The sequence below is a fragment of the Canis lupus genome, chromosome 36 (genome assembly GCF_003254725.2).
Source record: "Canis lupus dingo isolate Sandy chromosome 36, ASM325472v2, whole genome shotgun sequence".
NCBI lineage: Eukaryota > Metazoa > Chordata > Mammalia > Carnivora > Canidae > Canis > Canis lupus.
In genome coordinates this window covers 14,564,272-14,592,260 of record NC_064278.1, presented here as the reverse complement: position 1 = coordinate 14,592,260, position 27,989 = coordinate 14,564,272, and the positions used below count along the sequence as shown (strand labels likewise).

The window sequence follows — 27,989 nt, the reverse complement described above, 5'->3', positions numbered from 1 at the left end:
GGCGGCGGCCCGAGCCCTGCCGAGCCCCCCCGCGCCTCCCCCAGGCCCCCCCCGCGGCCGCCGCAGGGGCTTCCGCGCGCCGCGCGCCTGGGCCCGGGCCGCCTTCCCGCCCGGAGAGCGCCCCGCCCCGGGCGCCCGCGTCCCCCGCCCCGGGGCGCCGCACAGGTGCGGGAGGCCCCCGCGACCATTGTCCCCGCGCGTCTGCGGCGCGGCCTCGCTGCCCCCCGCGGCCCCGCTCGGCCCCCGACCCCGGGGCGCGGGCACCCACCTCCGGCGGCGCTCCGGGTCGCGGTGCTGGCCGACGGGCTAGCGGCGAGCGGGGGCGGGGGCGCCTCCGGACCCTCTGACCATCTTTGGAAGAGGCGCGGCGGAGGGAGCCTGCCCGCGCAGCGCCAGCCCACACGCGGCTCCCCTTCTGGCGCCCGGCGGCTCCCCGCCTCCAGCCGAGCAGCCCCCCGCGCGGCCTGGGCGCGGGGCCGCTCCGGGAACTCCGGGGGCGGGGCCGCGGCGAGCAGGGGCGGGGCGGGGCGGGGCGGGGCGGGGCGGGCGGGCGCGCGCGGCGGCCCCTTCCCGGCGGAGCGGGCCCGCAGCAGGTGGGAGGCCGCCGAGGGCCCGCCTGCGCCCGCCGCTCCCCGCCTCTCCTCGGCTCCGCGGCTTCCACGCAGCACGCGCCCCGGGCGCCCTCGCTCCACACGGACTCGCCGAGTCCCGAATGTAGACCACGCACGGGGCTGCGAGGGGGATGCCCTCTCCCCCTCCCGTAGCCCTCACCGCGCAGGCCCGCAGGGACAGGCGGAGGCGCCGCGTGGGCGGAACGCCGCGAACCTCAAGGGTCTGGGGTCGGGGTTGCCTTCCGAACGCCAGAGGTAGCCGCCGCTTTCCCGCCGGCACCGTCCTGCTCCCCAGCAGAGCGCTCAGGAGGGAGCCCTGGGGCCGATTTGCACACTTTGGATTAACCTGGAAGCTTCATGAAAAAGTGAGAGCAGCCAAAGATGAAGGTATGTAGAGCAGAGTAGCTGGAGGAACCTTTCTGGTGGACAGCACGTCCAGTCAAACATGTCCATGTACTACACCAGAAGGTTCCTTTTCTTCTCCCAGCAAAAGCCAGTATTGAATCTTGTTATTTATCATTCATCCATTCATTTGCAAGTTTTTACTGAGTGTCTGATAGGGCTAGGCGCTGGCACTTAGAGCTCTTGTGGAGCTGCGGTCTAGCCATGTTAAGGGAGGAGACCAGGATGAAAAGAACACCAGGGCCCAGTGTGTTTCTCCACGTATGGTCTGAGAGACGGAATAGACAAAAGGGGAACTCTGAACTACGTAAGAAGCGCAGGAAGCAAACCATAACCTCTGCAGCTGGACCAGAACAGTCAGGACACCTTCAAGGACTGCCAACTTCCCTACTTCTGGACTTCCAACTCAGGACCAACCAGGGAAAGCCAACATGCTCCCCAAACCAATCACATAAATTACTACCCCGTTCCAGTAGCCCGCCTCCAGCTTTCCCGGGCCAACAGCCTGCAATCATAACATACCAGAGACCTTACCCCTCTCTTCAGTTTTTTTTTTTTTTTTTTTAAGGATTTTATTCATTTATTCATGAGAGACACACAGAGAGAGGCAGAGACACAGGCAGAGGGAAAAGCAGGCTCCATGCAGGGGGCCCAATGTGGGACTCGATCCCGAGACTCAATCCTGGGACTCCAGGATCATGCCCTAGGCTGAAGGCAGGCACCAAACCGCTGAGCCACCCAAGGATCCCCCCCTTTCTTCAGGTTTATAGAGCTTTCCCACTCCTCTGCCTGCCTTTGAGCCTCTGCCAAAGGCCAGTGATGGTGGCTGACTCTTGCTATACCAAGATCTAAATAAGTAGCATCTGGTTGTTTTCATTTGGGTGATTTAGTTTAATTTCTACATGTCAATCTCAATTGAATTATGTGGAATTCTAGCAATGCAGTACCCCACAAACACCACAACCATCCAGACTTCTCTGGGTGGAGACCTAGGAATCTGTATTCTATTTAAGAGCATCGAGCGATTCTTTTGCACAGTTAGAAGAATGAATGTTGGATCCCAAATGGAAGAAAAACAAAAGGTTCTGTATCTCAACATCTGGTAAACAGTTTAGTGAGAAGAAATGTGTAGGAGATTTTGTTTCAGGCTTGAGGTTCATCTCTGCCACTTCTGTAACATAGCCTTAAGCAAGTTACTAAATTTCTCTGACTCTTAATTTTCTGATATGTAAAACAGAAAATACCACTATATTCTCAGCTTAACATAAGTTATCAGGGGATTCCTGGGTGGCTCAGCGGTTTAGTGCCTGCCTTCAGCCTAGGGCATGATCCTGGAGTCCCAGGATCGAGTTCCACATCAGACTCCTGCATGGAGCCTGCTTCTCCCTCTGCCTGTGTCTCTGCCTCTTTCTCTCTCTGTCTCTCTCTCTCTCATGAATAAATAAATAAAATCTTAAAAAAAAACACACATAAGGTTATCAGAAAGACCATAAATTATGAATGTGAGAGTGCGCAGAATTTGGCATATAAATGTTATGTATGAAAGCTATTGTATGTTATATAACATAAATGTTATATATGAAAGGATATTTACACTTAATTCTCCACACAACCTCAATTCGGAAATTAGTATTTTTAAGCCTGTCTTCAAAAAACTATGAACTTTGTAGTTAATTGTGATTATAGATAGATAGCTTGTTCTTCATAACTGATAATGTTATTGTTGGTGCTATCATTCAAGGCCACGATTGAAGATAGGGCATTCTTTCCATGTTTGTCACTGAATTATCACAGATGGCTGTTTGTGGCTATGACACCAAGTTTAATGCATAGAAAATATTATAGAGGGATCCCTGAGTGGCGCAGCGGTTTGGCGCCTGCCTTTGGCCCAGGGCGCAATCCTGGAGACCCGGGATCGAATCCCACGTCGGGCTCCCGGTGCATGGAGCCTGCTTCTCCCTCTGCCTGTGTCTCTGCCTCTCTCTCTCTCTCTCTCTCTCTCTCTCCGTGACTATCATAAAAAAAAAAAAAGAAAATATTATAGACTCCACCTAACCAGGAGTAGGGGCTTCTAGAATCAAGATGGCATGCGATAAATTGTTATCAAATAATACAATTCACTATATTGTCATTGGTGCAATTATTTCAGATTGCTGTATAGACCAATTAAAACTTTTGCTTCTGGGGGATCCCTGGGTGGCTCAGTGGTTTAGCGCCTGCCTTTGGCCCAGGGCGTGATCCTGGAGTCCCGGGATCGAGTCCCACATCAGGCTCCCGGCATGGAGCCTGCTTCTTCCTCCTCCTGTGTCTCTGCCCCTCTCTTTCTCTCTCTCTCTCTCTATCATAAATAAATAAATCTTAAAAAAAAAAAAAAACTTTTGCTTCCATTGCCTTATGTTCCCTGGTGTGAATTATTGCTTTTAAAGTGTATATGGGGATCCCTGGGTGGCGCAGCGGTTTGGCGCCTGCCTTTGGCCCAGGGCGCGATCCTGGAGACCCGGGATTGAATCCCACATCGGGCTCCCGGTGCATGGAGCCTGCTTCTCCCTCGGCCTGTGTCTCTGCCTCTCTCTCTCTCTTTCTCTGTGACTATCATAAATAAATAAAAATTGAAGAAAAAAAAAAAAAATAAAGTGTATATGTTGCATGTCAATTGTATCTCAATTTTTTTTAAGGCCAAAAAAAGTGTCTAGGAGTATATATTAGACTGCCTCAACTTGCCAAGGGAAGAGCAGGTCCTGGAAGGTACTGCCAGCGGAGCTTCTCTTTACCACGTGCTTTGTCACTGCAAATGCTGATAGATTGGATGCACACGGAAACATATAATTAGCATTCATAAGTTAAATACATTAATGACACTGTTCAAGAAAACACATGTGCCATCTGTGAATTCAAGTCTTAAGGAAATAAAGAGCCACCATGGAGATGAGATATAAATGACTCTTGGCAGATATTGAGCTTGGCATGGAATTAGACGGCTTTTGACACCACACTTTGCTTTTCAAAAGACCCTTTCTTGGTTCCTAAAAATAACAATTTTATTTATTGTTTTTACCATATTAGTACATCTTTACACTCAGCATTGCTATGTCATTAAGTGTTTGATATGCTGATTGTGATATCATTATCAGTGTGTGTAAATGACAGATATATACAGGAGCTTTTGTATACTTCATTTACATACTGGATTAAATAAGTTGCTGCTAAGTATAAAATAGTAGGTATAATTTATAAGGCTACCACATACAACTCTGTATGTTGTGCACTGCCCAATTCCAGCTCATTCCCCTCAAGTACACTGCAATGTGAACACTGTCCTTAGGAGTTGTACAGTATACAACAAGCACAGGTGTATAATAGCTGCTGTGGAGCTGATATATGTGGCAAAGCCTTTTTGGTATGCTTTCTGGAAAATAAGAAAATGAACATTCTAATGACTGGGTAACAAGTAGTTTTTTAAGTCAGAAGTTTTCAAATCCTTGTTTTTAGCAAAAGTCAAAGAGCATTTTTGACAAATATCTTGGAAAGAATCCACAAAATGAGTGGTACTGCTATAATAAAATTCCTCTCATTCCCATCTACTTGTCTATGTGAACACATTTTTTCATGGATTTTATCTACAGAAATGAAAATCAGGAATATCATTGATCTAAACTGTCTCATTTGAACAGTAAGTGAACTTAGCTAAAGACATATGGTTTAAGTGAAAAGAAAATAGCCCAATTCATCAGATTGAAATAATTTTTGCAATTTTTACTTTTAATTTAAACATATTTATGTTGTTTGATCAATTATAACAATTGTAATGTTAATCAGCCCAGAATTTTTTTTACTACTTAAGAATCAAGGTCATAAAAGGGTTTAAATTTTAATTATGTACATTCTGGGCAGCCCAGGTGGCTCAGTGGTTTAGCGCCGCCTTCAGTCCAGGGTGTGATCCTAGAGACCTAGGATCGAGTCCTATGTCAGGCTCCCTGCATGGAGCCTGCTTCTCCCTCTGCCTCTCTCTCTCTCTCTCTGTGTCTCTCATGAATAAATAAATAAAATCTTAAAAAAAATAATTATGTACATTCTTGTTGCAGACAGGTTTAAGGAGATGATTAACAAAAGATTTTCAAGTATAAAAGTAAATAGGCAATCCTTTCTTTGAGTAGTTCCAACATGCATGAATTTCAATTACCATGGCTTAAATAATACCAATCCCCTAAACAGGGTTCAAATTTCAATTACTATGGTATATGAACTGTAACTGCACAAAACAAATTTCACTACAAGCTCTTTAATCCATGAGTCACTACATAAATAAAAAATGAACATCATGGTCAGTGGCCTATTATGTTTCTTCTTTCAAAGTCATTGGTGATTGGTAACCATGCATCTGTTATTCAGTTTACATGCAGACAGCAAAGTTTGTAGTTGTCTTACCTCCTTGTCTGCCAGTGATAAATGTATGTAATATTTAAAAAAATAGATCACTGAAAGAGGACATTGGTCAGCAGAAATGAAAGCACAGCAAAGAATTAAAAGGATAATGCCACAAGTGAAATTTGAATTGAATATAATGAAATTCTAGAAGAAACAGCTGACCATGGGAATGTTGACACTGCCACCAATCGAGAGTTCAGATATGCAGCCAGTGGAAACTGGCAGGCCAACTTAGTGACTTAAGTGAAAAAAGTGGTTGTTGACAAAAAGAATGAAGGTGTCCCAGAAGAAGTGATGTGGGCAAAAAACTTCATATTAAAGGAACTCATGAGACTCTTCACAACACTGAAAATGCAAAGGATAGGGGCTCCTGGGTGGCTCAGTAGGTTAAGTATCTGCCTTCAGTCAGGTCATCAGTCCCCTGGGATTGAGCCTCACGTGGGGCTCCCTGCTCAGTGGGAGTCTGCTTCTCCCTCCTGCTTGTGCTTTCTCTCATTTTCTCTCAATCTCTACCTCTCAAATAAATGAATAAAATCTTAAAAAAAGAAAAAGAGAATGCAAAGGATAAAATGTTGCAAGCTAATCCAAACTTAGAAAAAAGTTTGACAGTTCACTAGGGCATAGAAAGATTCTGGTCTCCCTGTACTGTAAGTAATACGGGAAAAAGAAAGCAAGAACTGTTCAAACTACTCAGCAAAACTTTTTTACAAAGAAATGCTTTCATCCTCAATGTTTCTAATTGCAGTATACTAAGGAAATACTGATCTTACTATTTTTTCATTTTTCTATACATTTGTAACTGACAGTAAGACAGTTTTTAATGTTCTTATAAAAAACTTAAATGTTGGGGCCCCAGGGATGTCTGGGTGGCTCAGAGGTTGAGTGTCTGCTTTTGGCTCAGGGTGTGATCCTGGATTCCCCAGATCGAGTCCCACATAGGGCTCCTTGCATGGAGTCTGCTTCTGCACCCTCTGCCTGTGTCTCTACCTCTCTCTGTGTCTCTCATGAATTTAAAAAAAAAAAAAAAATGTCGGGGCCCCTGAGTGGCTCAGTCGGTTAAGCATCTGCCTTCAGCTCTAGTCATGATCCCAGGGTCCTGAGATTGAGCCTGGCATTGGGCTCCTTGCTTGGTGGGGAGACTGCTTCTCCCTCTCCCTCAGGCTGCCGCTCCCCTAACTTGCACTCTCTCTTTTTGTGTCAAATAAATAAAATCTTAACAAACAAACAAACAAACAAACAACCCCAACATTTTAAAAGTGACAAGAAATTAAAATATTTCCCACTAATTATTAACATTCCTTTGCACAGTAATCTTGCATAGTCATTTTTATGTTCCTGTAACACTGTGTAAAATGAAGACTGCCTGTATTTTCAGTAGGACATTTTCTGGGAGAAGTAGAACAGAAATATGGGCTCCAGAAGAAAAAAGAACAAGCTTGAAAATTGTCTGCTATTGAATAAAAGTTACAGCAAGGGAATATAGTCAATGGTATTGTAATAGGGTTGTATGTTGACAGATGGTAGCTACATTTGTGCTAAGCATGGCACAATGTATGAGATTGTATAAACTTGTCCAATCCCTATGTTGTATACCTGAAACTAATGTAACATTGTATGTCAACTATACTTCAATAAAAAAGGTAAAAATCACAGTTAAAGAACTTATTTATATATTTTTTTTTACGATTTTATTTTTAAGTAATTTCTATAGCCAGCCTGGAGTTCAAACCCACAATCCCGAGATCAAGAGTTGCATGCTCCGCTGACTGAGCCAGCCAGGCACCCCTTGTTTATGTATTTTTAAATGAATGATGGTAGGTTTCAAATTACTATAGATAGCTTTCACTAAATAGATTTAAAAGTTATTTAAACTCCTATTAAAAAGTCATTCATGGAGCACCTGGCTGGCTCAGCCAGTGGAGTGTGTGACTCGAGCTCAGGGTGTGGGTTCCAGCCCCCTGTTGGGTATAGAGATTACTTAAAAATAAAAATTTTAAAAAGTCATTCTTTATATTAGAAATCACAGCCTTGGGGAGTGCTTAGGTGGCTCAGTTGGTTGAATGGCCAACACGATTTTGACTCAGGTGGTGATTTTGGGGTCATGGGATCCAGCCCTGTGTTAGGCTCTGCACTCCTAGTGGAGTCAGATTTTCTCTCCATCTGCCCCTCCCCCTGCTCGCACACTCTCTCTCAAAATAAATAAATAAAATCTTAAAAAAAAAAAAAAAAGAAATCACAAGCTTAGCAAATGTTTAAACTTATTTTTTTTGTTTAAACTTATGATGAAAAGTTTTCAAAATCAGTCTGAAAATGTGGAAGTGAGTACTTAATTTTTCAGTTGTTTGGGGGTACTTGTTCAAAAAAACTTATGAAAGACTCAAAACAGGAACTAGTCTACCACTTTGTGGTGGAGGGTCACTTAAAAGCAGTTTATTGGGAATATGTTTTTGGTGCCACCGTTAAAGGTAAATTCCAGATAAAATTAATAGACGATAGAGTATAATAAACTAGAAACTTTTCCAATTACACGCAACAGAAACCCAATTCTGTAACTAGGAAAAAAAAGAGCATTGGCTCAAATAAACCAAGACAAACTGATACTCTTAAATAAATCAGAGATTAAAGCTCTCCAATGACAGCCTCATTTAGTAAAAGCCAAATTACTTATAATGGCCTTCTGGACCCCACACCCAACTCTGCTTTCTGCCTTCACTAGGAACAGCATTGCTTCTGTCCTCACTACTAGCTCGCTCTTTTGCCTACAGCTGCTTTTCCTAGCTACTGCTACATGTTCTGCTCACTTACCTCCATCAGGTTTTTACCCAAATATCAACTTCTCAAGTGAGGCCTTCATCTACCAACCTATTTAAAATTGTCTTCTACTTCACCTGCTATTCCCTATCCCCTTTGCTGGCTTTATTTTAAACCATAGTGCTTATTACCATCTATAAAATTATATATATTTGCTTATTTTTTAAAAATTTATTTTACAGAGAGAGAGTAACAGAGAGCACAAGCAGGGGGGAGCAGCAGAGGGAAAAGGAGAAGCAGGCTCTCTACTGAGCAAGCAGCCCCATGCAAGGCTTGACCCAAGGACTCTGGGAGTCTGACCTGGGCCAAAGGCAGATGCTTAACCACTGAGCCACCCAGGTGCCCTGTATTTGCTAATTTATCAGATTAATGTGTGATTTCTCACACTAGAATGGAAGGTCCATGAAAGCACTGATTTTTGTCTGTTCATGGTTATCTCTAATTCATTTCTGTAGTTTTAGAATAATGTCTGCATGTAACAGGTGCTCGATAAATATTTGTCCTATAAATGAAAACATGGATGGATTTAAAGGAAGACTTTCAGAGTTTTGTTTTAAAACTTGGCTCTGGGCAGCCCGGGTGGCTCAGCAGTTTAGCACCGCCTTCAGCCCAGGACGTGGTCCTGGGGATCTGGGACCGAGTCCCACGTCGGGTTCCCTGCATGGAGCCTGCTTCTCCCTCTGCCTGTGTCTCTGCCTCTCTCTGTGTGTCTCTCATGAATAAATAAATTAAAATCTTTAAAAAAATAATAAAACTTGGCTCAAGGGCCCATAGTTCTCTAGGAAATTACATAAGTGACTTAATCCGCAGTAGTGGGGATTAGCATATGGTCTAAAAGGTTTGACCTTTTTTTATTTTCAAATTCAAAGCATCTGATTTATACCTTCATTTTAATTCTATCAGGTTGTTGTCATTTCTCACTTAGTTTACAGCAAGACTTGCCTGTGTCATCTCTCCCGTTTCCTCCCAAGCTGTACAAGACCTTTCATCCTCCCCAAACACCACTTCCCTTTGCTTACTCTTGAGAGCCTCACAGAAAAAAATTCAAATTCCAGTGGTTAGCTTTCAAGCCTTCCATAAATTGGCCAAATCCCACTTACAAAATTGATTCCACTACTCCCCAGTTTAAACTTTTAACTATTAGGCCAGCTACTTCATCACTGCCTTGTGAATATGCTATGCTCACTCCCATCTTGGTTCAAGTTATTCCCTTCATCTGGGAAACTCTATCCTTTCCATCTCTCCAAATCCTTTCTATGTTTTTTTTTTAAAGATTATTTATTTATTTATTTATTTATTTATTTATTTATTTATTTATTCATAGAGACACACAGAGAGAGAGAGAGGCAGAGACACAGGCAGAGGGAGAAGCAGGCTCCATGCAGAGAGCCTGATGTGGGACTCGATCCAGGGTCTCCAGGATCACGCCCTAGGCTGCAGGCGGCGCTAAACCGCTGCGCCATCGGGGCTGCCCCCTTTCTATGTTTTAAAAGTAATCTTTATGTCCAACCTGGGCTTGAACACATGACCCCAAGATCAAGGGCCATATGCTCTACCAACGGAGCCAGCCAGGTGCTCCTTCTTTCCATTTTTTAAGGTGTGGATCACAGTCTACTGCCTTCATAAAGCTTCCATCAAAATTAATCAATTGATGGAGTGTAAAACACTGTGCTATATGGTCATTTAGTCATTCCTTAATCTAAATACTTTCAGTTTATGCTAATTACTAAGATGCATTATGAAGCATACTTTGGTATTGTACATTACAACAAAATTGTAAATTCTTGGAAGGGTATCATTCTCTGTAAGAGATAGTCCTATACTTCCACAGGTTTTTGTTTTGTTTGGACATAGTAGGTGCCAAAAAAATTTGTTGAGTGAAGTATTTTTAGCTTCCAAACTTGTGCAATAGGATTTTCTAGATTTAAGTGTGACAAGGGCTAGGTTGTTAATAGATCCCTGAAGGAACATACTTTCACCTTGAACCGAGGAGAAGAAAATATTTTTGGATCAACTTGTGAAAAGAATTGTGATTTTTGTATATGATATAATCCAGAAAATTACTAAATAGTTGGAAAAATGTGAACGAGGGGCGACTGGGTGGTTAAGAGTCCAACTCTTGATTTTGGCTCAGGTCATGATCTCAGGGTCATGAGATCAAGGCCCACATTGGGCTCTGTGCTCTTCTCTTCCTCTCTCCCTTTCTTTCTGCCCCCTCTCCCCCGCTTGTGCTCTCTTTCTTTCTAAAATAAATAATTTTTTAAAAATGTGAATGATCGGGTAGCCGGGGGTGACTCAGCGGTTTAGCGCCACCTTCAGCCCAGGGCATGATCCTGGAGACCTAGGATCGAGTCGGTTGTCAGGTTCCCAGCATGGAGCCTGCTTCTCCCTCTGCCTCTCTCTCTCTCTCTCTCTGTGTGTGTATCTCTCATGAATAAATAAATAAAATCTTTAAAAAAATGTGAATGACCAAGGTTTCCATTTTGCACTGATTATAAAAATCTTATGAGGTAAACAATATTTAGTTTAATTGTAAATATTATTTACTAGTTGTTTAGATACACAAATGACATTTTATTATTTAAATACATAAGACAAACTAATTTTTTACTAAGAAATATTTTCCATAAACAATGGGACTAAGAATTTGTGTTACGAAACATCTATGTTAATATTTTGTTTCCATTTGAACAGTCATCATACAGACATCAGTTTGTATGACATAAACAAGTAGGCTAGATTTAGCTTTTGCCCTAGATTATTCCATGAGCCCTTACAGAGCACATCGAAAAATCTGTCTACAACAGGACTATCACACTGTCCACCTAAAAAAAGAAATCAAATAGAGTGCACAAAATGATAGGTTATTAGGTAAAAGAATTTAGTCAATTATTGTTTATACATTTCCCACAATTAGTCTCATCTGAAGATGTGTTGTGTGGTTATTGTATCAGTAGAGGACTCTCTGTAAAAGAGCATATCTGACTATAGGGGTAAGAAGTGGCTATACATTCTAATCCCACACTATTATCAGAGCTACTCCACCCCATCTGGTGCCTCCATGCAGTTGCCTTACTGATATATCAGCTGTCCCTGGAAGCAGCTTATGAGACTGTAAAAAAATCTTTTCCAACTATTTGCAGGGGTAGTATAAATGAGGAGCTAAAAATTAAAATGCTGTAAAAGCATATCAATAGGTATATCAGGGGCGCCTGGGTGGCTCAGATGGTTGAGCTTCTGACTCTTGGTTTTGGCTCAGGTCATGATCTCAGTGTCCTGGGATCGAGTCCTACATTGGGCTCCCTGCTCAAGGGGGGAATCTGCTCACCTCTCCCTCTCTATCTAACATAAGAAAATAAATCTTAAAGGGATCCTTGGGTGGCTCAGCAGTTTAGCCCCTGCCTTCGGCCCAGGGCATGATCCTGGAGTCCCGGGATCGAATCCCACATCAGGCTCCTTGCATGGAGCCTGCTTCTCCCTCACCTGTGTCTCTGCTTTTCTGTCTCTCATGAGTAAATGAATAAAATTTTTAAAGAAAAAGAAAAAATCTTTAAAAAATTGTGAAAAATATGTAGGCATATCAGAGAAACATAAAGAAGGTAGAATAAAGATGTAATTATAACTTGCACTACAAAAGACTACACTTGTACTACAAAAGCAGATTTAAACTAATAGACATGTGCCATAATACATATAATACTTGGGTAGGAAAAGAAATCTCCCCCCCCCAAAAGAAAAGAAGTCCAATATATATTTAACATACTAAGGAAGTGACTGAATTAGGCATCAAAAATATTTATTAGGGGTGCCTGGATACCTTAGTCAGTTGAGCATCCGACTCTTGATCTCAGGTCTTTATCTTAGGATCGTGTGTTCAAGCCCCTCATTGGGCTCTACATTGGACATGAAGCTTAGGTAAAAAAAGAAAATTATTAAACACTTAGATGGTGGTGGATGTGCTGTCACAAGGCTATGAACTTGGTGATGAAGAAATTTTTATATGGGGAAAATATTTTGGATCTGTGGCTTTAAGAGTAGCAATATTTAGCTTGTACAATTGTTATATCCTCACTTAATCCACAAATAAAAGATACCGACTTTTAAGCATTAAGTAAGTAGTTCTTCAGCCAGAATCACTTTATTCTCCGGGAGACATTTGGCAATATTTAGAGACATTTTGGGGTCACAATCTGGTGAGAGAGGTGCCACAGGCATCTAGTGAATATTGTTTGAATTCCAGTCAGATCCACATAAGCACTGGGTTTGATATATTGGGGAACAAAAAAATCAAAGGGAAGAATGGTGCTTATGTTAAAAAGGCAAAAGAAAAAAAAGGGCTAGATAGAGGGATGTATAGATATGTAAAAAAAAAACAAGCAGAATTAAATGTTAATGGTAAAATCTAAATAATAGGTACACATATGTTCACTTTAAAATTAAAAGGTTAGGGATTCCCGGGTGGCTCAGCAGTTTAGCACCTGCCTTCGGCCCAGGGTGTGATCCTGGAGTCCTGGGATCGAGTCCCATATCAGGCTCCCTGCATGGAGCCTGCTTCTTCCTCTGCCTCTCTCTCTCTCTCTCTCATGAATAAATAAAATCTTTTTTTAAAAATTAAAAGGTTAATAAGGGAACATTACAAAAAACTATTTGTCCCTGAGTTTCACAAATTACAAGAAGTAAAGCCCTTGAGAAAAACTACTGTGGTTTTAAAGTATACCCAACATTCTTTAACTCCCTCTCCAAAGGTGGAGTCTAATTCCCCTCCCTGTGAATGTGGGCTTAACTTAGTGTTCTGTTTTAATAAATAGAATTGATAGTGTTTGGCTTCTGAGACTAGGTCACAAAGGCATAGTGGTTTCCTTTCTGCCCTCTCTCTTGGATCACTCACTTGGCAGAAAACCAAGTCTTTGGGACACTCAAGCAGTTCTTTGGAAAGGTCCAAGTGGTTGGAAATTGAGGCCTTTTGCCAACAACCAGCAATAAATTGAGACTTCCTGATAACAACCAGTGAGGACTGCAGCCTCCTGCCAAAAGCCATGCGAGCAAGCCACCTTGAAGGCAGGTCCTCCAGCCATAGTGGAACTTTCATGACTACAACTCTAGCTGACATCTTGACCCATTAAAGATCCTGAACAACCCAGTTAAGTGCTCCTGAATTCCTGACCCACAGAAACTGTGAGATAATGCTTACTTTTAAGCTATTAAATTCTGACATAATTTGCTATGCAGCAATAGATATAGTCAACAGATGACCAAATTTACTCAAGAAAGGGATCCTGGGTGGCTTAGTGGTTTAGCGCCGCCTTCAATCCAGGGCGTGATCCTGGAGACCCGGGCTTGGGCTGGAGATCCTGGAGACCTTGGGCTCCCTGCATGGAGCCTGCTTCTCCCTCTGCCTGTGTCTCATGAATAAATAAAATCTTTAAAAAAAATTTACTCAAGAAAAATGACACAACCTGAATAGTTGCGCATCTATGAAAGAAATTGGGTAAGTAGTTAAAGACTTGCCAACAAAGAAAATTCCAGGCCTGGATGGTTTCACTGTTGAATTGTATCAAACATTTAAGAAAGAAATAATGCCAGCTTTTAGCATAATTGTTGCTCCTTTCAATGTCTTTTTTTTCCTCTGATTATTTTACGCTTTTTCTGTCTTTGGTAATCAGTAGTTCTACAGTGGTGTGATTTCAAGTGGTTTTTCTTTTTATCTATCCTGTTTGGGGTTCGTAAAGACTCTTGAATTTGTTTCGATGCTGTTTATCAATTTTGTAAAGTTCTCCATCATTATCTTTTAGAACACTGTATGTTTCTTCTGGGACACCAATTTCCTGTTAGACTTTATCTTCCATGTTTCTTAACTTCTCTTCTGTATTTTCATAGTTTTGTCTTTCTCCACATCATTCCAGATGTTTTCTTCTAACTTGTGCTCATTCACTAACTCTCTCTTCAGCTGTGCCTGTTCTGCTGTCAAATCCATTCACCAAGATTCTAATTTCGGTCATGTTAATTTTCAGCTCTAGTATTTCCATATTGTTTATGTAATTTTCAGTTCTGTCAAAATTCTCAAAAGTTTAGTGTATGTATGAAAATAATATCTAGTGATCCTGCAGATCTATTTAAACGGAAGCTTCTGCTGGTTATCATTCATGTCTTTTGGTGTGGCTACTTTTTATTGTATGCCCTACAAGGTACTTGCAAAATTATTTATAGATTTGAGGCTTACTGCATTAATTTTCTATGGCTGTATAACAGAATTACCACAAATTTAGCACCTCAAAACAACAAACATTTATTATCTCATAGGCTCTGTGGGTCATGAGTCCAAACACAGCTCCACTGGTCTTCTGTTCCAGGATCTCACAAAGCCAATCAAGGTGTCATCCAGAGCTATAATCTCAGCTGAGGTTCCAGTAGGAAGGGATCCACTTTCAAGATCACATAGTTGTAGCATGCAGTTCCGTAAGGACTATTGAACTATGGGCCTACTTTTTGCTGTTAGCCAGAGGCCACTCTCAACTGCTTGCCATGTGGCCCTCTCTGAAGTCCTGTTCACAACACAGCAGCTTGCTTCTTTAAGTCAAGAGTGAGAGAATTAAAAAATAATAATTAAAAAATAGTGGTACCCAAGTGGCTCAGTTAGTTAAACCTTAGACTCTTGGCTTTGGCTCAGATCAGGATCTCAGGGTCATGAGATTGAGTCCCACGTTGGGCTCCAGGCTCAATATGTAGTGTTTGCGATTCTCTCTGTTCCTTCCCCCTCTTGTGCACATGCTCTGTCTCTCAAATAAATAAATAAATCTTTAAGAAATAAAAGGAGAGAATTCCTTAACAAGATGAGCATTACAATCTGATGTAATGTAATCATGTCACCTTATCACATACATCCCATCATCTTTGTGGTATTCCATTGATCTTTGTGGTATTCCATTGATTAGAAGCAAATCATAGGTCACCCCCTACACACACAGAATACCAGAATATAGGGATCATGATGGGGGCCACCTTAGAGTCTGTCCTCCACACTCAGGATATTAATTTCCTCTTGAGGAAAATTAGACCTACTTCTTCTGCCAAGCACCTGGGAGCTCTAAATAGCCCAGATAATCTCATTTCATTCCCTTACTCAATACCTAAAAATAAATGTCTTTCAATGTCATCTAATTTATTAATTACAGTGAAACAAAGATTTAAACAAAGATTTACTTTTTTAGCCTAAAAAAATAGATGGTACCAATTTTTCCCACTAAATTATATGGAAAATCTGTTTTTAGTGCTTTCTGTAATGAAAAGAAAATTCTATCAATACATAATGGAAATTCATGCCTAAAAAATGAGAGCCTAGAAATTAGCATAGAATTATAAAATTTTCAGAGCAGTTGATGTTTTATGTATGAAACATGTTTTACAATATCCTCATATGAAATAGTCTTGTAAATGTTGAGTATTCCTACTGTTATATATTGTATCACTCAAGTCTGCATTGCTAATCTTGAGAAAGAACAAAGGTAAAAGTATCACAATCCCAGATTTCAGGATATACTATAAAGCTATAATAATCAAAACAGTATGGTACTGGCACAAAAATAGACACACAGATCAATGGAACATAACAGAGTGCAGAAATAAACCTACGTTTATGTGCCCAATTAACCTACAATAAAAGAGGCAAACATACAATGAGAAAGAGTCTCTTTAATAAATGGTGCTAGGAAGGGGTGCCTGGGTGGCTGAGTCAGTTAAGTGTCTGACTCTTGATTTTGGCTCAGATCATGATCATGAGATTCAGTTCCACACTGAGAACCACTCCAGGTGTGGAGGCTGCTTGGGACTCCCTCTCCCTCTGCCCCTCCCCACTCCTTCTCTCTCTCTCTCTCTCGAAAGAAAGAAAGAAAGAAAGAAAGAAAGAAGGAAAGAAAGAAAGAAAGAAGGAAGGAAGAAGGAAGAAAAAAGCAAAAAATAAAATGGCTCATAGCTAAAAATAATTTTTAAAATGGTGCTGGGAAAACTGGACAGCTATGTGCAATAGAATAAAACCAGACTCTTACACCATACACAAAAATAAATTCAAATGGATTAAAGACCTAAATGTGAGACTTGAACCCATAAAAGCCCTAGAAGAAAACATGGGCAGTAATCTCTTTGACATTGGTCTTAGAAACATTTTTCCTGATATATCTCCTTAGGCAAAGGAGACAAAAACAAAAACTATTAGGACTACATCAAAATTTTAAAAAGTTTTTGCACAGCAAAGAGAACCATCAACAAAACAAAAAGTCAAACTACTATAAATGGGAAAAGATATTTACAAATGATATATCCAATAAGGGGTTAATATCCAACATATATAAGGAACTTTTACAAGTCAACACCAAAGGAAAGATCTAATTTAAAAAATGGGCAAAAAAAAAAAAATGTGCAGAGGATCTGAATCAACATTTTTCCAAAAAAGATATATAGATGGCTTAGAGACACATGAAAAGATGCTGAACACCACTAATTATCAGGGAAATGCAAATCAAAAGCACAATGAGATACTACCTTACACCTGTCAGAATGGCTAGTAACAAAAAGATAAATAATAAGTGTTGGCAAGAATATGAGGAAAAAGGAACCCTCATGTACTGGTGGTGGGAATGTAAATTGGCACAGCCACCATGGAAAACAGTATGGAGATTCAATTAAAAAAAATACAAATACTATATGATCTAGTAATTCCACTATGGGGTATTTACCAAAAGAAAACAGAAACACTAATTCAAAAAGATATATGCATCCCAGTGTTTATTGCAGTATTATTTATAATAGCCAGAAGACAGAAGCAACCTAAGTGTCTATCATGGATGAATGGATAAAGAAGATATGATGTGTACACACACACACTGGAATATTACTCAGCCACAAAAAAAGAATGGGAGCTTGCCATGCGCAACAACATGGGTGGATCTAGAGGACATTAAGCTAAGTGAAATAAGTCAGGGAAAGACATATAACATATGATTTCACTTATATGTGTAGTCTGAAAAATAAAACAAAGAAAGCAGAAAGACACCCATATAGAGAATAAACCCATGGTTGCCAGAGGGGTGGAGGGTGGAGGGAAAGGGAAACGGGTGAAGAGGAGTGGGAGATACAGGCTTCCAGTAATGGAATGAGTTAAGTCACAGGATGAGAGGTACAACATAGGGAACATAGTCAACAGTACTGTAACAGCCTTGCATGGTGACAGATGGGTTACACTTGTGGTGAACACAGCATGATGTATAAACACGTAACATATAAACTTGTCCAATCACTATGTTGTACACCCGAAACTAATGTAACCCAGTATCAACTAAACTTCAATTGAATAAAAAGAAAAACAACAACAAAATGGGGCTCCTGTTTGGCTCAGTTAAGCTCTGACTCTTGATCGCTGAGATCAGCTCTCAATCTTAGAGTTGTGAGTTCAAGCCCTATGTTGCTAAACAGAAATAACATACTGACTAAACTAGGATACTGGGATTATAGTCTGTGATGCTGACATAAATTTAAAATATTTGAAGAATGCTGTTACCTCATTTCAAAAAGGAAAATCTGAAATTTGCAAAAACTTCAGAGATAGATACTTCATCCCTATCTATAAAATCCTGACTTAGGGGGTGCCTGGGTGGCTCAGTTGGTTGAGTGACTGACTCTTGGTTTTGGCTCAGATCATGATGTCAGGGTCCTGATTGGCACTAAGTGGGTAATCTGCTCAAGGATTCTTTCTCTGTCCTTCCCCTGTTCATGCCCTCTCTCAAATAAATATAAATAAATCTTTAAAAAAAATACCTATTTGAAAATAGGAGATTATATATATTTGGGAATTTTTTATTCTTATGTGAATAAAGTATCAGGTTTGTTTTTAAGATCTGTAACTACTAGATACGCTTTTGAAATAAGCATCTAAGAAAGTATAATATAGGACTACTCTCTCTGGGAATAAATTCAAAAATACAATCTATCAACCACATTTGGCAGAGGCACTAATTGCACCCACCTCAATCCAGTACTCTTTTTCCCCTCAATTTTTCCCCAGGCATCTGATCATCTGGAATAAAAGCTGTATTTTTCATCCTTCCTCACCATTAGATGGGGTGACCATGACTAAGCCTTGGCCAAAGAAAATTAAGTGAGGGTGCAAACTTCTCACTTACTTACTGCCCTCTCCTTTGCTGGCTAGTGTTGATGTAAGGGAAAGAGCTTGAGCAGCAATCTTGGAATGTGAGATAGAAGCCAAGTGCTGAGGTTGCTAGAGCACCACAGCAGCCTTGTGTTACTTACCTCTGAAATTCTTTTAAGTGAGAGGGGGAAAAAAAAAACGCTTTTTAAAAAAAATCCACTGGCATTTGGGGTTTTAGTTTTATGTTGCTGTACCTAACCTTAACCGATACACACCATATTACTCCTTGTTGGCATGTTACTCATTTATTAGAAATTGTAAATAAGAAATTATTTCAACACCTGAGGACCAAACTATAACAGAAGATTCCATAGGTTCAAGATTTTGAGACATTCTGGAAAGAGTTTTCTGTAAAGTATAACCTTTCCGTGGCATGGCAACATCATTCTTCTTCAAAAAAGTTACTGGGCAGACATCATTTCCACCATCACCTATATAAACAATTCGTGTATAATCTATTCCCTGTTGTAACTGCTTATCTACAAATTCTACCAAAACTACATTTTTGCAAAGGTTTTTTGGGCACCTGTTGCAAGAATGAGCATGATAATTTTCCACAGTGAGATGACCATTACTATCAAAAGCTGCAGGATTTGTAAACACTTTATCAAACACATCATGAAAACTGGTAGCTTCTAAAACCCAATCTATGAAGACTGAATTTGAATCTGAAATAATGATGCAGTCAAATTTATCCTTGTTCCTTCTTATAAAGTTCAAAAGTTCCACCATCCCTAGAGTGAAAGGCATTGATGTCACTGCTCTTTTCATTTCATCTTCTCTTACACCTCTATCTCCCAAATACTTAAAGACTCTGCCCATAAATTCTGTCCAAAATCCTTTCTTATAAGAATTTTGTAGTTCAATAGGAAGCTTTTTCTCTGGAGCACACTGTATAATCCAGGTGTCACTATTATCATCTATGATTGTATTGTCAAAGTCAAAAACGAGCAAAATTTTCATGGTTCCAAAAGCAAATCTGGGTTACCCTGAAAAAGAAGAAATATTGTTTCCTAAACATACTGTTTTACATATCTAGCTATTACACTTATTTAACAAACATTGCTGAGTGTTAATCTGCTAAAATAAAGGCCTAATATAAAAAAGTTAAAACGATTAAGCATTTAAGACCACCATTTAATTACTTTTTCCTAAGAAGCAAAGTTCATATTTGAGTATTTTAAATAAATGGAAATAGAATATCCAAAAGGATATTCACAGTATTACTGTGTTCCTGTGAGGATGATTTTTTGAGCACTCAGAATTAAACTACAGATTAAGCCAATGAGAGTAGTGAAATAATTATTCCCTTACAGTCTAATTTAGAAAAATTATAAAACATGACAGAAAAAAGTAGCCTGGCTAATCATTCTTATTTTCTTTAAATTATCAATCACAAATTTATTAGTTTAAAATATTTACAATAATCCATATATAAACTAACAGGCTATGTATAATATAAAATAAATCCTCTGTATACTGACCTAAATTCTACCAAATTTAACACTATGAAATCTTACAAAATTTGAATAATCTTCCTAAAAAGGTATTTAGCTTGAAATCATTAATGCCAGTGTTACAACTAAATGGTTGCTTATGGTGTATTTGAAATTCTAAACAAATTACTTAAACTTGGCACCAGTTCCATCCTTCCAGACTATAAGTAACTTTTGTTAACAATTTTCAAATTTATTTTTATTTTCTAAGATAGTTCAGTCTGGAGTACCAAATAATCTGGGTATGTGTGAAAAGTCACATTGCTTATATGACACTTAATTCTTTGTTTTCATTAAATGATAATGAAGGTCATTAAATATAAGTGACCCTCTTATAAATGACCTTAGTTTTCCTTGAGAAAAAGAAAAACTAAACTGGTCAACAGATGCTATGAATAAAAATTATCCATCTGTAAAAAAACACAGTTATAAAGAAACCCAAGAGAAGCTATAATTACTGTGTGTAAACAACAAAAAAATATTTTTTTAAAGAGTAACTAACACTTTTAAAGATATCATAATATACCAGGCACTAGACTAAGAACTTTACAATTTCATCATCTCACTTAACTTCATAACCCTATCAAGTAGAAAGTATTACTATCATCTTAAAGATACATAAGCCAAAGCTTAAGTATGAGTTAAGTTGGTTAAGTATTAGTTAAATGGAAAAGCTGGAGTTTGGACTCCGGTACACTTGACTCCAAAGTTCAGGCTTAAAGTACCATACTCTAGTGTCTAAGAAATAAAACATTTAAAGTTTATTAATCACTTTATTTTTTTTAAGTTTATTTTTTTGTAATCTCAACACCCAACATGGGGCTCAAACTCACAACTCTGAAATCAAGAGTCTCATGCTCCTCCAAATGAGCCAGCCAGGTGTCCCACTTATTAATCAGTTTATTTGTTTTCTTAAGATTTTTAAATTTAGAATAGATTTCATTTATTCATGAGAGATACACAGAGAGAGGCACAGGCAGAGGGAGATGCAGGCTCCTAATAGGCAGTCTGATGTGGGACTCGATCCCAGGACCCAGGGATCATGCCCTGAGCCAGAGGCAGATCCTAACCACTGAGCCACCCAGGCATCCCTATTAATCAGTTTAAAATAAATACTAGGAAGGGGGATCTGGGTGGCTCAGTCAGTTGGTTTATCCAGTAGGTGAGTAGATATCTAGGAGGTGAAATGGAGAATAGAGCTTGTTGACTCATACAAGAGTTAGTATTCTATGTCTCTCAATTTAGACTATCTGGAGATTAACCTAGAAGGGTATCTCTTGTTTTGTGAATTTAGAGACACAGTACATAATACTCTGATACTCTGGATCCTTGTACTCTAACTATCTAATCCAGCTATTCTCTCTAACTGGCTCCTAGAAATTTAAGTGCAGAATTCACTGTCCTAAAAACAATGTAACAAATAGCAATAAGGCATAGTTGACAAACACATTAGTATTGCACTCTAGGCACACTTTAAATTACACATGCTTTTCAAGTATTCTGAATTTATACAAAATTTAAAAAAAAATTTAAATGTAACTCGCTGGTTGAAAACTGTCTCAGGCTGATACTTAAGGAGCCAAAAGTTGCCCAAATTCCTAAACTATTTATTAACCTCAAAATAATAAGATAGATCATAAACCTGAAATTAACATAGTTCTGCTGTTGAGTATTTCTATCTGAAAATATACTTTTTAACATTTCAGATCTTTTTCTAGTAGTTTTTTATCACCATTCAACATAAACCTTTATTAAAAATACTTACCAAAAAAAAAAAAAAAAACCCCCCCCAAAAAAAAAAACCAACTTACCCAACTTAGTATTTCCAAGACAGTTATTTTTACTTCAGAATAGGGCTTAGGTTAAACAGTCAAGACAATCTTCACCTTTAAACACCAGCCAGTTTCTAACCAACATTACTCCTACTCTATATGCAGGAAACAAAGTCTTCCGGTTTGGAGCAAAGAAACGGAGACTTCTTAACTCCTAAAATTAAAAGTATTTAAGATATTTTTAAATTTATGTTTTCTAATTACGCTGTTTTCTCTTACATTAGAAAGGCACTTATTGGCAATGGGAGAAACAAAATCTTGATTAAACAAAGATTACAATGAATATACATTTTAATCCAGTGGATAAAGTCACAAGTGTTAGGCTGATTATGTTAAGATTTCCAGGTTCCATTTTTCCTTTTTACTTGTTAAATAATAGATAAGTACTACATTCTATTGTCAATAAACTTTTAAAGATTAGTGCTATACTTTATTTTTTTTTATTTTTTATTTATTTATGATAGTCACACAGAGAGAGAGAGAGAGAGAGAGAGGCAGAGACACAGGCAGAAGGAGAAGCAGGCTCCATGCACCGGGAGCCCGATGTGGGATTCGATCCCGGGTCTCCAGGATCGCGCCCTGGGCCAAAGGCAAGTGCCAAACCGCTGCGCCACCCAGGGATCCCCCCTAGTGCTATACTTTAATAAAAATGTCTCCAAAACTTAAGGATGTGCACAAAAGTTTAAAGAATGTGAATCTAAAAAAAAAAAAGTGAATCTATTTTGAATCCAGTTTAAAATTCCAAAAGCAGTTATTAATTATTCTCTCCAAAAGCATGAGCAGTATATATTTGCCATCTCTGCAATGTTTTTATATATCTATAAACATAACATTTATATATATAAACATAACCTGTGTTTTTTACAATAAGGAAAACTGGAAACTGCACAGACATCCAAGAACTGGGGACTGGTTAAATAAGATATGTGATAGCCGGGTAATGGAATATTTATTTAGACAATAAAAGCTAAGATCTTTAGTACAACTTATACAAGTAAATCACTAAACAGTGTGTACAGTATAATCCCATTTTTGTTTTAAAAAATGTCTGTGTACGGTGGTAGGACCATGGGTGCTTCAACTGCCGTGCATTCTTTTTCTACACTGATTTTGTAATAATTTTTTCCAAAGAATAATTTAAACTCTTGTTTCAGATCAAAATGCAAATGCTACCTTAACTTCACAACAAAATAAAACAAAGGAGTGGAGTCAGAGAGAGAAGTAACTAGCTCTAGCTAGACTTAGCTGTAAGCATCCATGGGTTAGTTGAACTGGGTGTTGGAAGTCGAATGATATCAGACAAATTGGCAAATTACTGAGACTGAATTTTATATGATTCAATACTTTCTGTAACCTAGTTAGTTAAAATTCCAGTGAATTTTTGTTGGGAGGTAATTCTCCATGGTCTCTATTGGTTCTTCATGCTTTACAGGCAAGCCATTCACTGCTCTATGCTCTGGGCTATTGTCTCAACCTACGTGTAGTGAAAAACCCCGAAAGGCATGCTTATTGTCTAGTAGAATAGATTAAGGTTCCCTAAGCTCAAGGTTCCTGTGCAGTATTGCAACACACTCGCGTGCAGGTGACTTCTGATCGTTTCATCACCAGGTGGCAAGCGGGGTAAAACTGCTGAGATTTTGTCCAGTGTCATGGCTCTATGTCATTTATTTCTGCATCTTCCACAAAACTGTGGCAAGCTAAATTGTTAGTGTGCAAATAGTATAAAATCTCTCTGGCCCTTCCCGAGCTCTTGACACTTTTAAAACTATGCTTCTGGGCAGCCCCAGTGGCTCAACGGTTTAGCGCCTGCCTTCAGCCCAGGGCGCGAGCCTGGAGACCCGGAATCGAGTCCCACGTCGGGCTCACAGCGTGGAGCCTGCTTCTCCCTCTGCGTGTGTCTCTGCCTCTCTCTCTCAGGAATAAATAAATAAAAATCTTTAAAAAAATAATTTCTAAGAATAAAATAAAAATAAAACTATGCTTCAAAAAAAAAAAAAAAAACCTCACCAATGTGCATAAGCTAACTTACGTCAACAAATATTTTGTTAGTCCTTTCATACTTACCAGCATTATTACGGTGGAACATCAGATAGAAAACCTGAAGAAAAATAGCACAACTATGTGTTAGAACTTTAGTGATTAAAAATCGTTACCTCCTTTCATTTGAGCGACTCTACTCTAGTTTGGTGCCTAATGTGTAGGTGCCCTAGCCAACTAACTGATAAAAAAAAAAAAAAAAATTGTACTTCGATGTGTCAGAAAGGGGGGGGGTCTTTTGAAACCAAGACTGCATCCACTTTTAACAGATTTTTGTGTTCTCAGTGGTCTGACTTGTCCCACAAATACCTTCATTTTACTATACTGCATTTACAAAGCAATTTAAAACGTCTTAAGGGTCCTAACATGAATGTTCTGGGACAATATCCAAGTTTTTTTTTTGTTTTTTTGTTTGTTTGTTTATTTTCTTTTTTAATATAAGCTTCATCTAGCCTGGATCATGGTTTCGAAACCAAAGTATTTAAAAACCGATTTCTCTGTCCATTAACCTCGGCGTTTCCACGGAAGGGGGGCCTCTGCCCTCCAGCTCCCCCCCGCGAGCAGGTCCGTGGGCCGCACACACCGAGTCAGGCCTCGCTCTCCCACACACCTGCAGGGTCCGCCCCGGACGTAGGCGCAGGCACCTCGCTGGGGGTCATCCCCCGTGAGGAGCCCAGTGGACGAGGACCGGAGCGCCGGGCCGGGCCCCCAGGGCTCCTCACGGACCCGGACCACGCGTCGGCAGCCGTCCTGGACCCGGGGCCGCTCCCGCAGGCTCTGCCCTCCGACCTCGTTCCGGAGCCTGCCCCTGAGGGGCACCCGACACGCGCGCCGGCGCACGACTTCCCGCGCAGGCGCAGTCCCGCTTTCCCAGCCCGACGGCCCCGCTGCGGCGCGTTCGCCGTTCCTCGGCGGCGGCTGCCGTCACTTCCGGCGGCGTTGCTAAGCGACTGCGCGCTTCGGCAAACATTCCTGCTCGCCCGGCGTCGGCGTCGCCTTGCCGAGTCTCAGAGTGCCCGACGCCTCGTCAGAGATGCTGGCGCGGGTTGGAAGGCGCTGTGGAGGTGTAGGGAGGGCGAGGGAAAACACAGGTGAGCTGACCTGGCCGATCCAGGCCCGGGGAGGGGGGGGGCGGGGTAAGAGGCAGGGGGGCCGAATGGGAGTTCTGGTTACTCTCTGAGAAGGGCTCCACCAACTCGAAAGCAGCCCCATGGGCATCGTTGGGCTCTGAGTAAATGCACAGGTTTGGCTTCAGATGAATGGGCAGGTGGGAAACGTTCACACAAATAGGAGGGGAGAAAAGATGAGTCAGAGACTCCTAGGTGACCAGCCTCGAGGTGTGCAGTGGCAGCTCCAAGAGTGTTGTGTTCACTGAATTCCCTTAAGCTTTTGTTATTCGTGAGTGACTTGGAATATCTTTTGGAAATATCAATGACTTCACTAGAGTCTTGTCTGTGCTGAGAACCTACTGTGCCCTTAGGAACGTCTCTAATGGAAATTTATCTCTTTTCTTTTCTTTTCTTTTCTTTTCTTTTCTTTTCTTTCTTTCTTTCTTTCTTCTTCTTTTTTATAATAAATTTATTTTTTATTGGTGTTCACTTTGCCAACATACAGCATAACACCCAGTGCTCATCCCCTCAAGTGTCCCCCTCAGTGCCCGTCACCCATTCACCCCCACCCCCCGCCCTCCTTCCCTTCCACCACCCCTAGTTCGTTTCCCAGAGTTAGGAGTCTCTATGTTCTGTCTCCCTTTTTGATATTTCCCACACATTTCTTCTCCCTTCCCTTATATTCCCTTTCACTATTATTAATATTCCCCAAATGAATGAGAACATATAATGTTTGTCCTTCTCCTATTGACTGACTTCACTGAGCATAATACCCTCCAGTTCCATCCACGTTGAAGCAAATGGTGGATATTTGTTGTTTCTAATGGCTGAGGAATATTCCATTGTATACATAAACCACATCTTTATCCGTTCATCTTTCGATGGACACCGAGGCTCCTTCCAGTTTGGCTATTGTGGCCATTGCTGCTAGAAACATCGGGGTGCAGGTGTCCCGGCGTTTCATTGCATCTGAATCTTTGGGGTAAATCCCCAACAGTGCAATTGCTGGGTCGTAGGGCAGATCTATTTTTAACTCTTTGAGGAACCTCCACACAGTTTTCCAGAGTGGCTGCACCAGTTCCCATTCCCACCAACAGTGCAAGAGGGTTCCCCTTTCTCCACATCCTCTCCAACATTTGTGGTTTCCTGCCTTGTTAATTTTCCTCATTCTCACTGGTGTCTCACAATGGTATCTCATTGTGGTTTTGATTTGTATTTCCCTGATGGCAAGTGATGCTGAGCATTTTCTCATGTGCATGTTGGCCACGTCTATGTCTTCCTCTGTGAAATTTCTCTTCATGTCTTTTACCCATTTCATGATTGGATTGTTTGTTTCTTTGGTGTTGAGTTCAAGAAGTTCTTTATAGATCTTGGAAACTAGCCCTTTATCTGATACATCATTTGCAAATATCTTCTCCCATTCTGTAGGTTGTCTTTTAGTTTTGTTGACTGTATCCTTTGCTGTGCAAAAGCTTCTTATCTTGATGAAGTCCCAATAGTTCATTTTTGCTTTTGTTTCTTTTGCCTTCGTGGATGTATCTTGCAAGAAGTTACTGTGGCCGAGTTCAAAAAGGGTGTTGCCTGTGTTCTCCTCTAGGATTTTGATGGAATCTTGTCTCACATTTAGATCTTTCATCCATTTTGAGTTTATCTTTGTGTATGGTGAAAGGGAGTGGTCTAGTTTCATTCTTCTGCATGTGGATGTCCAATTTTCCCAGCACCATTTATTGAAGAGACTGTCTTTCTTCCAGTGGATAGTCTTTCCTCCTTTATCGAATATTAGTTGACCATAAAGTTCAGGGTCCACTTCTGGGTTCTCTATTCTGTTCCATTGATCTATGTGTCTGTTTTTGTGCCAGTACCACACTGTCTTGATGACCACAGCTTTGTAGTACCACCTGAAATCTGGCATTGTGCTGCCCCCAGATATGGTTTTCTTTTTTAAAATTCCCCTGGCTATTCGGGGTCTTTTCTGATTCCACACAAATCTTAAAATAATTTGTTCTAACTCTCTGAAGAAAGTCCATGGTATTTTGATAGGGATTGCATTAAACGTGTAAATTGCCCTGGGTAACATTGACATTTTCACAATATTAATTCTGCCAATCCACGAGCATAGAATATTTTTCCATCTCTTTGTGTCTTCCTCAATTTCTTTCAGAAGTGTTCTATAGTTTTTAGGGTATAGATCCTTTCCCTCTTTGGTTAGGTTTATTCCTAGGTATCTTATGCTTTTGGGTGCAATTGTAAATGGGATTGACTCCTTAATTTCTCTTTCTTCAGTCTCATTGCTAGTGTATAGAAATGCCACTGATTTCTGGGCATTGATTTTGTATCCTGCCACACTACCAAATTGCTGTATGAGTTCTAGCAATCTTGGGGTGGAGACTTTTGGGTTTTCTACGTAGAGTATCATGTCATCGGCGAAGAGGGAGAGTTTGACTTCTTCTTTGCCAATTTGAATGCCTTTAATGTCTTTTTGTTGTCTGATTGCTGAGGCTAGGACTTCCAGTACTATGTTGAATAGCAGTGGTGAGAGTGGACATCCCTGTCTTGTTCCTGATCTTAGGGGAAAGGCTCCCAGTGCTTCCCCATTGAGAATGATATTTGCTGTGGGCTTTTCGTAAATGGCTTTTAAGATGTCGAGGAATGTTCCCTCTATCCCTACACTCTGAAGAGTTTTGATCAGGAATGGATGCTGTATTTTGTCAAATGCTTTCTCTGCATCTAATGAGAGGATCATATGGTTCTTGGTTTTTCTCTTGCTGATATGATGAATCACATTGATTGTTTTATGAGTGTTTCTTTCTTTCTTTCTTGCTTTTTTCTTTCTTCTTTTTTTTTTTTTTTTTGGTTGGGAAATGTCTCAATTTCCTCATCTCTAAAGTGAAGGAGTATAAAAAATAATGCTACTTAGGTATTGTAACCTAGATGACCTTCTATAAAATTTTGATTTTTGAATAGAAGTAGCCTAAGGGGACATCTAAAGAACTCTTTAGCAATTACAGTGATTTTGTTTTTTTAAGTCTTTAAATTCCCAATTAATGTTGTCATAGTGACCGCTTGAA

General features: G+C 40.3%; 3 protein-coding genes across 7 annotated transcripts in view; 1 reads left to right on the top strand and 2 right to left on the bottom strand.

The window, feature by feature from the left end:
* The window catches only part of KLHL23 (kelch like family member 23), a 36,694-nt gene extending 14,800 nt beyond the window's left edge, over positions 1-21,894 (bottom strand). The window contains exon 1 of one of the 3 annotated variants that reach the window (XM_049106253.1): positions 21,755-21,894. The gene's annotated coding sequence lies outside the window, so the exon portion shown is untranslated. Of the gene's footprint in view, positions 1-268; positions 498-21,754 lie in introns of those variants that run through there. The other 2 variants (XM_049106252.1, XM_025460099.3) reach the window with 2 other exon arrangements.
* On the bottom strand, positions 18,671-21,895 carry PHOSPHO2 (phosphatase, orphan 2). The gene is made up of 2 exons (XM_025460102.3): positions 21,755-21,895; positions 18,671-19,436 (listed from the first exon to the last, which is right to left on the bottom strand). The coding sequence occupies exon 2, from the start codon at positions 19,408-19,410 to the stop codon at positions 18,685-18,687; it is 726 nt and encodes a 241-aa protein (XP_025315887.1). The 5' UTR covers positions 19,411-19,436; positions 21,755-21,895; the 3' UTR covers positions 18,671-18,684.
* A 2,848-nt stretch (positions 21,896-24,743) lies between these two features.
* Positions 24,744-27,989, top strand: part of CFAP210 (cilia and flagella associated protein 210) — a 38,322-nt gene continuing 35,076 nt past the window's right edge. For 2 of the 3 annotated variants that reach the window (XM_025460100.3, XM_049106250.1), the window contains exon 1: positions 24,744-24,903. In XM_025460100.3, the coding sequence (XP_025315885.1) occupies positions 24,846-24,903 (58 nt within the window). In that variant the 5' untranslated portion in view covers positions 24,744-24,845. The remainder of the gene's footprint in view (positions 24,904-27,989) is intronic. The other variant, XM_049106251.1, reaches the window with a different exon arrangement.